Genomic DNA, 12,385 nt, shown 5'->3' with positions numbered 1-12,385 from the left:
ATTTAGGAGGGAAATTTGTAAAGGATCATCTCTACAGTGAGCTGCTGACTCTTCACCTAACCACGATGCAACTTTAAGAGTTATCTCTGTAATTCTTTAAATAAGCTGGCTTGTGGGAACTGGAATGATATTGAAACCGAAACATTAAACCAGTTTCAGGCTCCCTTCTTCAATTTGAGAACACTAGCCATTAGGCAAAGCTTCGGGTGGGAAATACAAATATAGCCTTCTGTCATAGCATGAATTATCTTCTATGTGGAAATATCTATATCCAATTATCATGACATGGTGCTGTGTCTTGAAATTCAATTGGGTGAAAGATTAAAGACAAAATTATGGATCTTAATGTCTGTTTTTTGGATTTACCACCTGACAAATCTATGTAATTCCCACCATAAATGTCAAATATACAGTATAACTTTAAGCAGTTCTTACTAATTTACAACACTGTCTGCATTGTCAAACTAACCAAAGATAATTTAAAAGGAGAAATTCGCCCCTGGAAAAAGTCACTGTCAGTCAAAGCTGGTGTTCTCTGTAATCGGCAACAGCACTAATATTTGAAATTGGCGCCATAGCTGTGGAGGAAGTTGTACCAACAGCTTGTGGTTTCACCCATTCTACATTCCTACACCATCCAGCGTGCATTGCACCCCTCCCTCTGAGAGGAACGGCCCAGTGAGAGACGTTGGAGTGAAATACTATTGTTTTCGTTGCAGGCAATGTCTCGGTAGCGATACAGACTCCAAATAATTACGAGAATCTACCGCTGGGTTATCTTAAATATCTTCGGGTCTGCAGTCTACATTTCAAACCTTTTTGAACAAGACATGACTCAGTTATAAATGTGGAATGTCTAGGAGGGAAAACAGGAGAGCAGGCAGCGTTTCAAGGCACCTCACAGAACAAATGATTGCATTTTATGGTATGTGGTTTTTTTCAACTAAACACTGCAGACATCAGAGGCGGGCATCCTAGACTGAGGAAGTGTAGTTTAGCAAGCTCCCTGGCCTCCGCCAGATGACACGTTTTACGTAGACTGGTGAAGCAGATAGCATCCCCCAAAGGCACAGAGAGAAATTGCTTTCTTTATTTTTTATTTTTTTTTACCATAATGGCATTAGCTCCCCATAATAGCATGATAGGACTTAAGTTGAAAATCTGGACCATTAAGGACAGATGCCCCGGTAAAAATCAAAACCATCAACACATTTTTTCATCTCATTGTATTTAAACTGTCATATGGTGGAGCTGCTCCCTGGTCAACAACAGTAAAGTGTCTGCACTGGTAAAAGTAGATGACGAAATTACCAAACATGCCTCTTTTTAACAACAGAATAAGGGCCTGTCAGTGTCCTGCAGTAGAAGTATTATGGATATGAGGACAGCTTATTGATTGCAAACTTTACAATGTAATCAGCATCATTGGTTGCCTACCAAGACTTCTGGAATGATTCCAAAACAACATTTCATTCAGTTTCACAAGAGTGCTACAAGTTGACGACCTTGAAACTTTTTAGGTGCTTCCCCAAGGGAAACTGTACTGAAGAACTGAACAGCACAAAGCAATGGCATTTAAAGCCAATGGATATTCAAATCACAAATTCTGCTTTCTGCTTTCTTAGTGGAAACATCCTGTTAACATTTTAAACACAAGGTTGCTTTAAATTGCACAAGCTAGCTTATAAACTTGCTCTTATAGTAATCATACATGCTCATTGTATTAAAATTAGATTATGTAAAACATGTATTATTTTTTTAAAAAGAGCCCTGCACAGAGAGTCTATGTAGAGCTTATTTGCCTTGTAGTCTCAACCACTAATAAGAAACATGTTCGGAGACAAATGCGTATCAAGAATTTATGAGAAAAGGTCTCCTCAGAGATTACACACTAAAATACAAAAACAAACAAAAACAGGCCCCAGGTTTTTTCCACAAGTGCCTCTAAATTGCCAACAGAGGGATGAACACAGATGTAAACCCTTTCAACAATTATTCCAGGTATTTAAAAGTCTTACCTTGAGAACTTCCACACAATATCCTCCCCATTTCCTTGACATTTCAATCAAGTGATCACTGTGTCTCTGAACCTCAACTCATACTTTGGTGTAAGCCAGTCGGCAAGCTCGATTATTGTGATTTAGATTTGTGGAGACATCAAGACAAAGAAACAGACTGAAACTTTGCTCCTAAAGTGGGTGTGGCTGAAAGCAATCCTGACTATGAGCAGTTGTAGCTCCAGTGTGTGGCAGCTGCAGCTGGGCTCTGTTTCATCACCAACAAATGTCCAGAGAGATGACAGGTGTAAGGTCAGGTCTCATATTACAGCTACAGCTTTTAATACATCATATTGTCATAGTGCTAGCACATGTCAGTCAAGTGCTATATTGGTAGAACCAGGGACGACTATGGCCAAATTTCTTTCTCTAGCAGTTTTCCTAACACTGATGAAATGCGTCAAAGTGTGTCTTTTTGAGCTTATGTCCGGTGTCAATGTTCCCACCCCACAACACAATGTAAGGCACATACTAACAACTTGCCCAATACTGACAGGTACACTAAAACGACCATGACACCCAGCTAATAATGTGCAAGTCCTAGTTACCAAGTTAGCTCACGTGCTAGTTAGGAAAAACCTGCTTGTTCTCTTAAGGAGAGAAAAATGTCACGACAGAATATCGTTCAAAAATAGTTAAGTTAAGTAGTTTAGTTGTTCTAAAGGACACTTACATAATTTAAAGACACAGACTTGTAGAATAATGATGGACGAAACCCATTGGTTAAATCGGCAAGCATACAACTACTTGTATTTCGTGTAAGAACCAAAGTGTAAATTTTTAAACTAATGTATAACGCCCTCCAAAATAAAACCTTATTTTGATTTAGGCATATCTTTGACAGGCAACCTTGTCATGTTTCATCTTTATAGAAGTGAAACGCTGCTGGGTGGATTAAATGCAAATTAATCATGAACCACGAATATGCTTTTTACATATAAAGAAAATCAGGGTTACATTTAATTGGCAAAATTGTGAAGATAATTCTGCGTGTCTATAGAATAAGAGAGAACGATGCGCACTACTAGCTTGACTAACGTACACGCTAGCTAGCTAACCCATGTTTGGCCACCCTTTATTGGTGTAAAAATACCTTATTTAATGCTGTAGCTACTTACCGGGCCTTTGTCAAGGATGTTCACTTTGTGGTAGAATGTAATTCCATGTCGCTGTCCACTACCAACGATGACATGGCCTATTTTAGGACAAATAAGTGTTTACTATATCTGAAGGTTTTGCAGCACACAGCCATGACAACACGCCCATGCATTGCGTCACCACTAATGCTGCCTTCATGTGCTCCTCGTAATAACCACAACAAATCCTGAACTCAACTAGTTAGTTTTGGTCTCAAGTAACAAGCTGCAGAAAAAAGGACACTATTATTGTTGACTTGCATATTTTTTGCACAAATTTTATATTAAATGTTATTGAGGGGAACGGAGGTAGATTTTATATATGTAACTACACTGCACAACAACACAAGTCAGATTATTAGAAATACCATCTTCATTAAAGTAATAATAATCCCATGAAATTACACTACCACTGCTAATATGCCCAACCACCTACATTGCCCAGCTCACTCCTAAAATAAAACATATAAACGCATACTTACCGAAATTTACAATATAATATTTGCTATAGTATTAAAACATCCAACTAAAGTGTGCTTTACAGTGATAAAAAGTACCCATCTGTTTTTTACTTTAGAATTTTAGAACTGTTTATTTCCCTTCTCATTCTTAAGTATATATTACAGAGGAAACATTCTAGCTATAAATTATTGTAGTAATAAGTACTGAAAGGATAATTTAAAGCCTACAAGATAAGCATTGTTGACAATAACCACTGTATAAAACCACTAAAACAATTACTTAACAGACTGGACCCCATAGCAGTAAGATATGTAACCTTTTAGAATATACAGTAGAAGCTATAATTTACATTGTAATTTGCAAATGTGTAAAACAACAATCTACACAAATCAGTTAAAATCTATGGATAAAATACATTGAAACTAAAGAAGGAAAAGGGGCATGTGGAGTTTCCTTTTTATGGAAAGGTTTTGGTTTTTTTAAGGAAAACAGGACAAACGTCACAACTGGAATTAGGTGTTTGTCAATGGTGACCATGGGGCCTTTAACCTTTAGTCATTTAGTTGGCTGTAGTTTTCCCAGTTTCTCATTATGTTAAACAAACTCCAAGAATCAGAATCTGGATTTATTGCCAAGTCGGTTTACACGTACAAGGAATTTGTTTTGGTGCAGAACAATTAGAACATAACCAGAATAAAGATAAGTAAAAGACTTAAATAGAACAAGATAAAAAAAATAGGTAATACAAATAGAAATATAAATATAAAAACAATACGTATAATACAAAATATGTACAACAGATTACAGTCATGTCTTCAAGGTGACTCAGAGTTAAACAACCAAAAGACTAATGAAAAAGACCAAATGATAACCACGGCTACTATTTGATTTTACAATATAATCATAATATTATAGAAGGTTATGCCTATGTTCTGAAAAACAGACAAAGGCTGATTTTTTATTTTAATTAACTATTTACGACATGGGAGTGGTAATTAATCCACCCACATGTCTCAGGGCAATGGGTGGAAACAGTAGCACCCACAGACAACCCACTCAGATTTAATGATAAGGTAGGCCAGGTAATTATTAAAATTAATCAAAATGAAGCTTGCAATGAGCTTCTTATTGAAACACTGTGTTTAATTCTAAATGTACACAAATACTGTAACACGTGAAAAGTCACATGTTTGTGCTAAAGGACAATAAACAGGACACACAGAGAAAAAAAGGTAAAAATGACAACAAAGTGCATATTTTCTGCTTCCTGCTCTTTCTTTTTCATGGTGGTTTGTTTTAAGTTTTAGGGAGCTTTTAAGACAAACCATACGATGACATAAACAATAATATGCTGAGTCTAATGGAAAGTTATGTTACAGTTTAATGAACACAAAAATATAGATTAATTTAAAATTAATTCATTATGAAGATGGCGATTTTTAAAAAACAGAATTAACTAATTATTTGGCTTCCCAGTCAAACTAATATTTCTGACCCTGCAAAAAGGGCATTTCACAGGACTAACACAGAGCAAGTGAAGGTTTCTGTGCATGCTGGCTTGATGGCTGTCCAATACTGCCCCCTGCTGGTACATAGCCTGCTATACAAAACCAGATTAGTTTTTGTTGTAAATTAACACTTTAAATGCAGACTGTGAGGTGAAAGATAATAAATAAATAAAATATCTCATAACTTACTCTAGGGGCTACTTCATTTAACACATGCCTCATCAACAAGGCCTCACCCCCCACCCCCTCATTTGACATGGACTCTCATCCAGCCCCTCAGTCACTTAACATTTCATGATTGTTAAGACTCTAAATCAGAATCTATGTGGTACATTAACACACACTGAGCTTTAATATTGTCTGTTCACAGCACTAGTTTTAATTTCATACTTTAAGCTTTTTGTACTCACCAATATCCTGCACATCTGTCCAGTCTTTAATCACACCTGTTGTACGTATTTTGTATTATACACATTGTTTTTTATAATTTTTTTTCTTATTGCCTATCTTTTTATCTTGTTCTATTTAAGTCTTGTACTTATTTTTATTTTAGTTCTGTGTTAATTGTTCGGCACCAAAACACCAAAACAAATTCCTCGTACGTGTAAACCTACTTGGCAATAAACCCTGATTCTGAATCACACTGCTCTTTGTATCAATTCAAACAAGTCATTCTTTTACAGAGAAAGGGCAGGGAAAGGGGGGTGGTGTGTTCTGTGTAAATTCACAGTTAGTGTGAAACAAGGAAATGAAATTTAACTCTGTGGTGTCTATTATCTGTCTCTTTGGAGAGTGTGCATATTTTCGGCAACCAGGTTTTGTCACGTTCAACATAGACACAAAGAGTTTATTATATATACAAAATGTATATTTTTATATTCCGCCTTCTGCCTTAACTGTAAATATTTACTTCTACATGTAAATTTTATAAATTCTATTTTACATTATATTTTTTTAGTACTGCTTCCTTATTGTGTTATATATTTAATCACTAAGCTATGTGTCTTTTATATTTATTACCCTTTTAAATGGAGCACCCAAGCTAGAATTTCACATTGTGCCTGTATAAACAGAGTGACCATAAATGAAATTAATCTTGAATCTATAAAATTGACAATATGTGAGATTGTGGAGTTTGTCATGTGGAAACGCTAACATTTGCTGGTTAATGCCAGCTTTGTATCTCTCTCTACTAACACAAGGAACATGTCTGTATAAAGGAATATATTATCTCTGTGTTTCATTCTGTTAAGTTCTGAACACAGCCTGGTAATTATCTTCCACATTCCTGCAAAATCCTCACAGCTTTTCATTTAATTAAAAACAAGATATATTATACATCATGTATCAAATATGCTTTCATTTGTGTTTGAGTTTCTTGACAGAAGTTCTGCTGTTTTACTTAATTTTTTTTATTATTCTTAAGCACCAAAACCTGATTCATATTTTTTTTTTTTTACGGTAAACGGGATCCACTTTCCCATTTTAATCCATCAAACCTGACAAACATTTAACTCCCACATTTCAAATGGTGATAGGTGCTGCTCATGTCTTTATGTTCTTGCATAGAAATGTAGCTTAAGTCAATGTTTTAACAAACTCTGAAACCATTTTTACTGTCAATAATATACTTTAAAGCTTGCCATTATTAGGCTGGAGAAAGGATTGACTTTTCTGATCAAAAATAAAAACACACAGGACATCAGCATCTGTGAATTTTATTACAATCCAATAAAATACTATTTGGCTCTCCAAAAAAAACAGCATGTACCTTACAAAGAGTAAAATGTTGAGAATATGAGTAATGTTTTTTTAATGTTTTTAGCTGTCAGTGTTATGAGGTGTGTCTTGAACTGAAGAAATATGGCAACTGCAGGTTTATCGTCTGGCCTTACATGATGTAAACGTTGCCTACCTCTACAAAATGACACCAACATTTCAACTTTTAGTAACACATTACAGCTGGCCTAATACTGGAAAAAAAACAGATCTGATTACGCCTTTAGTGTCAGAGGAGGTCCTCAACTAAATCTCTGCTCAACACATAAATTAGACAATAAATTAAGCCGGTGAAATCCCTTGGATAGCTTTGTACAAATACAAAGAGGTACATAAACTAGTCTGTATTAAAACAACAGAAATTTTGAAATATCAAAGCTAATTCATCACAGGAGCGGCAAGCTGCCAGGAGGTGCCAGGATGATCCCGAACACGTAGAAAAGTCCCATGAGCAGGTTGAGCTTGGCCGTCTTCTGGGGGATCTTGGCGTAGCACCGGCTGCGGAACTGCTTCTCCAGCGGGAAGGCCATGGGCAGCGTGAGCAGAGGCAGCGCCATGCTGATGGTGTAACGGGTGGCGAGGATGCAGAACAGCACGTAGGGGACGAAGAGCAGGAGGTTGTAGAGGACGTAGGACAGAGTGGGGCCTATTAGGATGGCCAGGGTGACGATACCCGCCTGCTTGTCAGAGTCCATGTCTCTGGTGTTGTTGCTGTGGAGGATGGCTTCTGTGTTGAGCGCCAGTGGGACGGCGTACACCAGCGGCAGCACGGACAGGTAGCCGACCTGCACCGCATGAGAAAACATGACCGCCAGCGGGCCGAAGGTGATGAGGATGACCACGTCTCCCAGGGCCACGTACTTGAGGCCGATGCCTGTGGAAAAGAGGAGACAAAAGCCAAGTTTAACCTTTATTTATTGGTTGGAAACAGTCATCAACTCCAACAGAGAGATACAGCATTTGATTTCACTGTTTCATTCATACACTTTGATTCTGTATGTAAAAATCAGGGAAGGCATTTGCTGTGGGCAAACTGTAAAAAACCACTAATGCAAACAAATATTAGTAAAGGCCATCTTGATTACGTTGAAAATGATCTTTAGGGTTCTGATTGAGTTTGTGCTTATAGTTTAGGGCAGTGTTTCAGTAGTTTATTTATTTATTATTCCCTAAAGGTTTGGGGGCCCAAAAGACACCAGAGAATGAAAAGAATTGTCAAAAGGTATACTACTACTACTACTACTACTACAAACACAAGACAACTATAAAACTGTTTTTACAGGAAAAATAACAGCAGAGACTGTTCAGAGATAAGACAACACTGAGTATTCTGTTGTAACTGTGTCACGTGCACCTTTAGGAGACTAGCAGCAAGTCCTGTGTTCATTCACTTAAGACGAGATGTAAATGATCATTTATCAGAAGCTACATTTCTTCCAAACATTCAGACGGCAAAATGGCATTTTTTAAGACGAACAAATGACTCGAAAAAACTACTTTGGCTGAGATTTGTCTTTGTCTCAAAAACACACCCATGACCTCATACAACACATATATCTCTTCTCTCTATTGGTGCTGAACTCTCACTGCTGCAGATGTCTCTTTCCAAGCAGATAAACAGACATAAATAAGGGATTTAATGTTATATGATGAATTAAAGGTTAAAACAGAAGACAAATTGTGTATATTTGCTTAGAAATACTATCAATGGTATTATTTAGCAATTTTTGGAAGGGGAAAGCCCACGCCTAATTAGGAGACAGGAAGTACAGACTTTTTCCTTTTATTGGCATAACTTGTACTGCGTCATCTTTGTAACAGAGGATCTTTGGTGGTACTAACAAATACAAGTACCCTTGTGTATGCCTAACAGTAAAGTTCATCTATAATGATACTCTTGTAGTAATCTACATCAGGAAAGGATTTTATATAAACATACCGACATTATCTTGAATGACAAAGTTAGACTGCCAGAGAAAAGAACAAACGTCAAAATGATGAAGGAAATTCTGATGGAAGATGTGAACTGTGCACTTCTCCACACATATAGTGATGAACTGAAACCTGAGATTCATGAAGAAATGTAACACACCTGTGCCATGTCTGAAAAATACACAGACTGCCTTCAAGGGCCAGTTCACCCAAATCCTGTGACTGCGGCTCAGTTAGCGGGGTCAGCAATGGAAACAGAGATGGGTTGATGCTCACAATCATGTCTCTTTTCTGGGTGGAGGAAGATGTTTCAGAAGCTACTATCTTTTCCCCTTCTTTATTTCTGTTGAGGATGGAGGTTAGGTAGTCTAGGATGCAGGTTTTTTTTACCAGAATTTTCCCATGTTTCTGTTCTGTTTGACCAAACCTCTTTATTTTTTGTTAATTCATGGAACTTTTGTAAAAAATAAAATAATATTGACTCAGGTATGATGTTTTCTAAACATGTTGCAGGTCACAAGCTTGACCTAAATGTTTCCTGTGTTGTGACCATAACAACATGGTGAGTTCTGTTTTTTTCTGTTTTGGTTGAACTGACCTTTCCACTGCAGTCAATATATGCTCTGTCCAGGGAAAGATGTTCTTAGCAGTGTTTTATTATAATAACAAATGACAGAGCGACCACAATGGGAAACATGACTGTGCCGTGCACACTTTCCTGGCATCAAAGGAAAGTTCCTACATTTACAACATGAATCTTTGCTGTCATCCTGAGCCCCTGACATGCAAAGATGCTAGGTTAAGCTCTAAAGTAGAATGTGTGATGCGTCTGTGCTTTTATTGTCTTGTGCGGCAGATACCATTGAGACAGTAATCAAAGACAGTCAAGTTAATATTTTACTCACCTCCAGTGTATAAAAAAGAGCTGGACAGGCCCCCGAAGTAAATAAGGGCTAGGTGCTCCAGTCTAAGTGTAGACAGGAAGTAGAGCAGGGTGGCACATAAGCACCCCAAAGAATATAACAATGCTCCAAACATAACAATATCCTGCGGTGCCAAGATTTCATCCACAAGAGTCCTATCATCACTCTTCTTGTGGTCAATCCCTTTAGAGAAGTCATAGTAGGTGTTCACAAGGTTTCCTGCCCCGTGGACTACAAGGACAGCCACCGCACACACCAGCAGGATGACCAAGTCCACTGAGCCATCCAGTTTGTACGCCAAGGCGCTGCCGAGGGCCACCGGCGTGAGCGAGGCACTGAAACTCCACGGTCTCAGCGCTAGCACGTATGCCGCACACTTGTGCCTCACATCAGAAGCGACGCGGGCCATCCTCGACATGTGGTTAGTGCCCTGAGAGTGATTGGCAAAGTTATTCATACCAGTCTGCCATTGTTGGCCATTATGACCGTTTGATCCATGCAGCACAAATGTTTCTGCCCTGCTTTGTTTCTGCTCTTTGGCCATTCCTCTGAAAGGGGTCTAAAGTTACAGCAATAGTCCCAAGTGTCAGCCTGGTGTTCCTGTAAGAGTAAAAATATATCAGCAAATATTTATGAGCAGAATTAAAAACACAGTTGACAATGCATATACACCACAGCCTTTTAAAATGGAAGAAAATCTCCAATAGTGAGGAGTATTTGAAAAAAGGCTGGTTGCTTTGTTTAGGTATTAATGTTAATTTGACACAGGATCATATAACATTTAGTTTCATAAAAAACAAGGTAATATAGGGGATGATAAGTACCAAAAAGTGTGTCATTTATCAGGAATTAATGGAAGATGTCACAAAACCAGCAGCTGAACTGCTTTACAGCTATTTTTACATTAGTTTAGTTTGACATCGCTTTACGTTGTAATTCTTGCACATCAGAGTGAACCTGGAGCAAACCATCGAGGGAGGCTGTTTATTAACAGGGCGGACACACAACATGCAGAAAAGGACTCAGGCTCAGCCCACGCGAAAACAGAAACTCAGTACTTTTTATTTGTCATGTATTTAATTCACACAGGAGTATCCAAAAATAGGCTTTACCATGTGGTTATTTCATATAAACTAATTATTTGTTTAATTACAGTTTGAGATAGCCTTCCTGACAGAAATACACAGGTCACAGAATACCTTATAATGTCATATATTTATGCATTCATTTTTACTTACATCATCCAACAATTTAAGCCCTTTCCTTCACTTACAGATGCTATGTTCAAATTATTTTACAAAGAACACCTAATTTAAACAAAGACTATTCATTGTATGAGAAATATTGTTGATGCTTCAGATATAGTAGGTCTAGGTCAAATATTCTTGAGGGATAATAATCAAGTAGCCTGAAGTTGCTAGCACACAAGCACCAGACTCAGTCCTGTAACTTTTCAGAAAAAAAGGACAGACGGTACTGCCAGGCACTCTGAATTCAGGGTAAAGTGGGTGTTTACGAGGCTGAACAAACAGTGGCTAATTGTTTAGCTTGCCAATACACGTGGCTTTTATTCAAATACCACCCACACTTAAATTCTGGAGACAGTCCTTTAAGGAGAAACCTACACACTTCTTGCCACCTACGAAAGGGCACCGGACACGGGAGGGGCAAACATCCTCAGGCTAACTACTGAGATTATGGGATTAAAGCTAACTGGCTAGCCGGGGAGCTAACGTTCTCTGCACAGGGACAGAGAGGAGGAAATGTCTGACAGCAGCTCTTACCTGTTAGGTCTTCACCATCCGACACAAACTGCGTCTCTCTCCGGTTAAAAACATGTTTCTGTGTCCGCTGAGCCTGTAACTGTGAGAGACGGTTAGTTAGCTTACGTGTCAACTTCGAGGGTACTTGACTGGCTGGCCACAGTAAACCCTGCTGCACCTGACGGGCGCCATTTCCTCCGCCAGAAGTGCAACATTGCACATGGGTCGAAGAAACAGCGTCTCACACAATGGTTCCGACTAGTTTTAAACTCCTACGAAAAATGAAGCATGGCACTGAATATGACCAACATTTGGTTTTCCAAACAGACATAACAACATTACCAACAACTTAAACAATACAAAAAATAAGTATATATACAAATCAATACAACAAAGTTATATAGAGGATGAGTTATATAATACATTAATACAAATAAAATAGATAAATAAATATAATTAAAAAAGAAATTACATTTACATATTAAAGACAGGCCCAGAACAATGTAGAGCATGTTAATGTGCAAATACAACAAATACATTCAAATAAAAAGGGCTGTTATCTGATCATTACATGTGGAGAAGGTCGTTTACACACGTTTACACACACACACACACACACACACACACACACACACACAATATTAAGCTAAAAAAAATAAGAATGTTTCTTTTTAAGAAGGCTTGCTTTATGTTAATAATTCATCAATAACGAATCCCGTCTTCTTATCATCAAATTTGAAATATTTGAGGAAACATTGTTTTAAATTCGACAGTAAAGGTTTCAGTCCCCATAGATCCATAGATCAGAGTTAATAATCTTATAGT

At 37.7% G+C, this 12,385-nt stretch overlaps 1 protein-coding gene across 1 annotated transcript; it reads right to left on the bottom strand.

Moving 5' to 3' along the window:
- Positions 1 to 6,865: 6,865 nt before the first annotated feature.
- Positions 6,866 to 11,751, bottom strand: ubiad1 (UbiA prenyltransferase domain containing 1). Its single transcript, XM_069660602.1, has 3 exons — positions 11,582 to 11,751; positions 9,780 to 10,397; positions 6,866 to 7,816 (listed from the first exon to the last, which is right to left on the bottom strand). The coding sequence occupies exons 2-3, from the start codon at positions 10,339 to 10,341 to the stop codon at positions 7,329 to 7,331; spliced, it is 1,050 nt and encodes a 349-aa protein (XP_069516703.1). The 5' UTR covers positions 10,342 to 10,397; positions 11,582 to 11,751; the 3' UTR covers positions 6,866 to 7,328.
- Positions 11,752 to 12,385: the final 634 nt, after the last annotated feature.

This window comes from Semicossyphus pulcher, unplaced genomic scaffold (genome assembly GCF_022749685.1).
Source record: "Semicossyphus pulcher isolate SPU_LCO1_2020_fin unplaced genomic scaffold, fSemPul1.0.p SCAF_13, whole genome shotgun sequence".
Lineage (NCBI taxonomy): Eukaryota > Metazoa > Chordata > Actinopteri > Labriformes > Labridae > Semicossyphus > Semicossyphus pulcher.
Note: the sequence above shows the minus strand (reverse complement) of the source record. Positions and strands in the feature narration are given on the sequence as shown.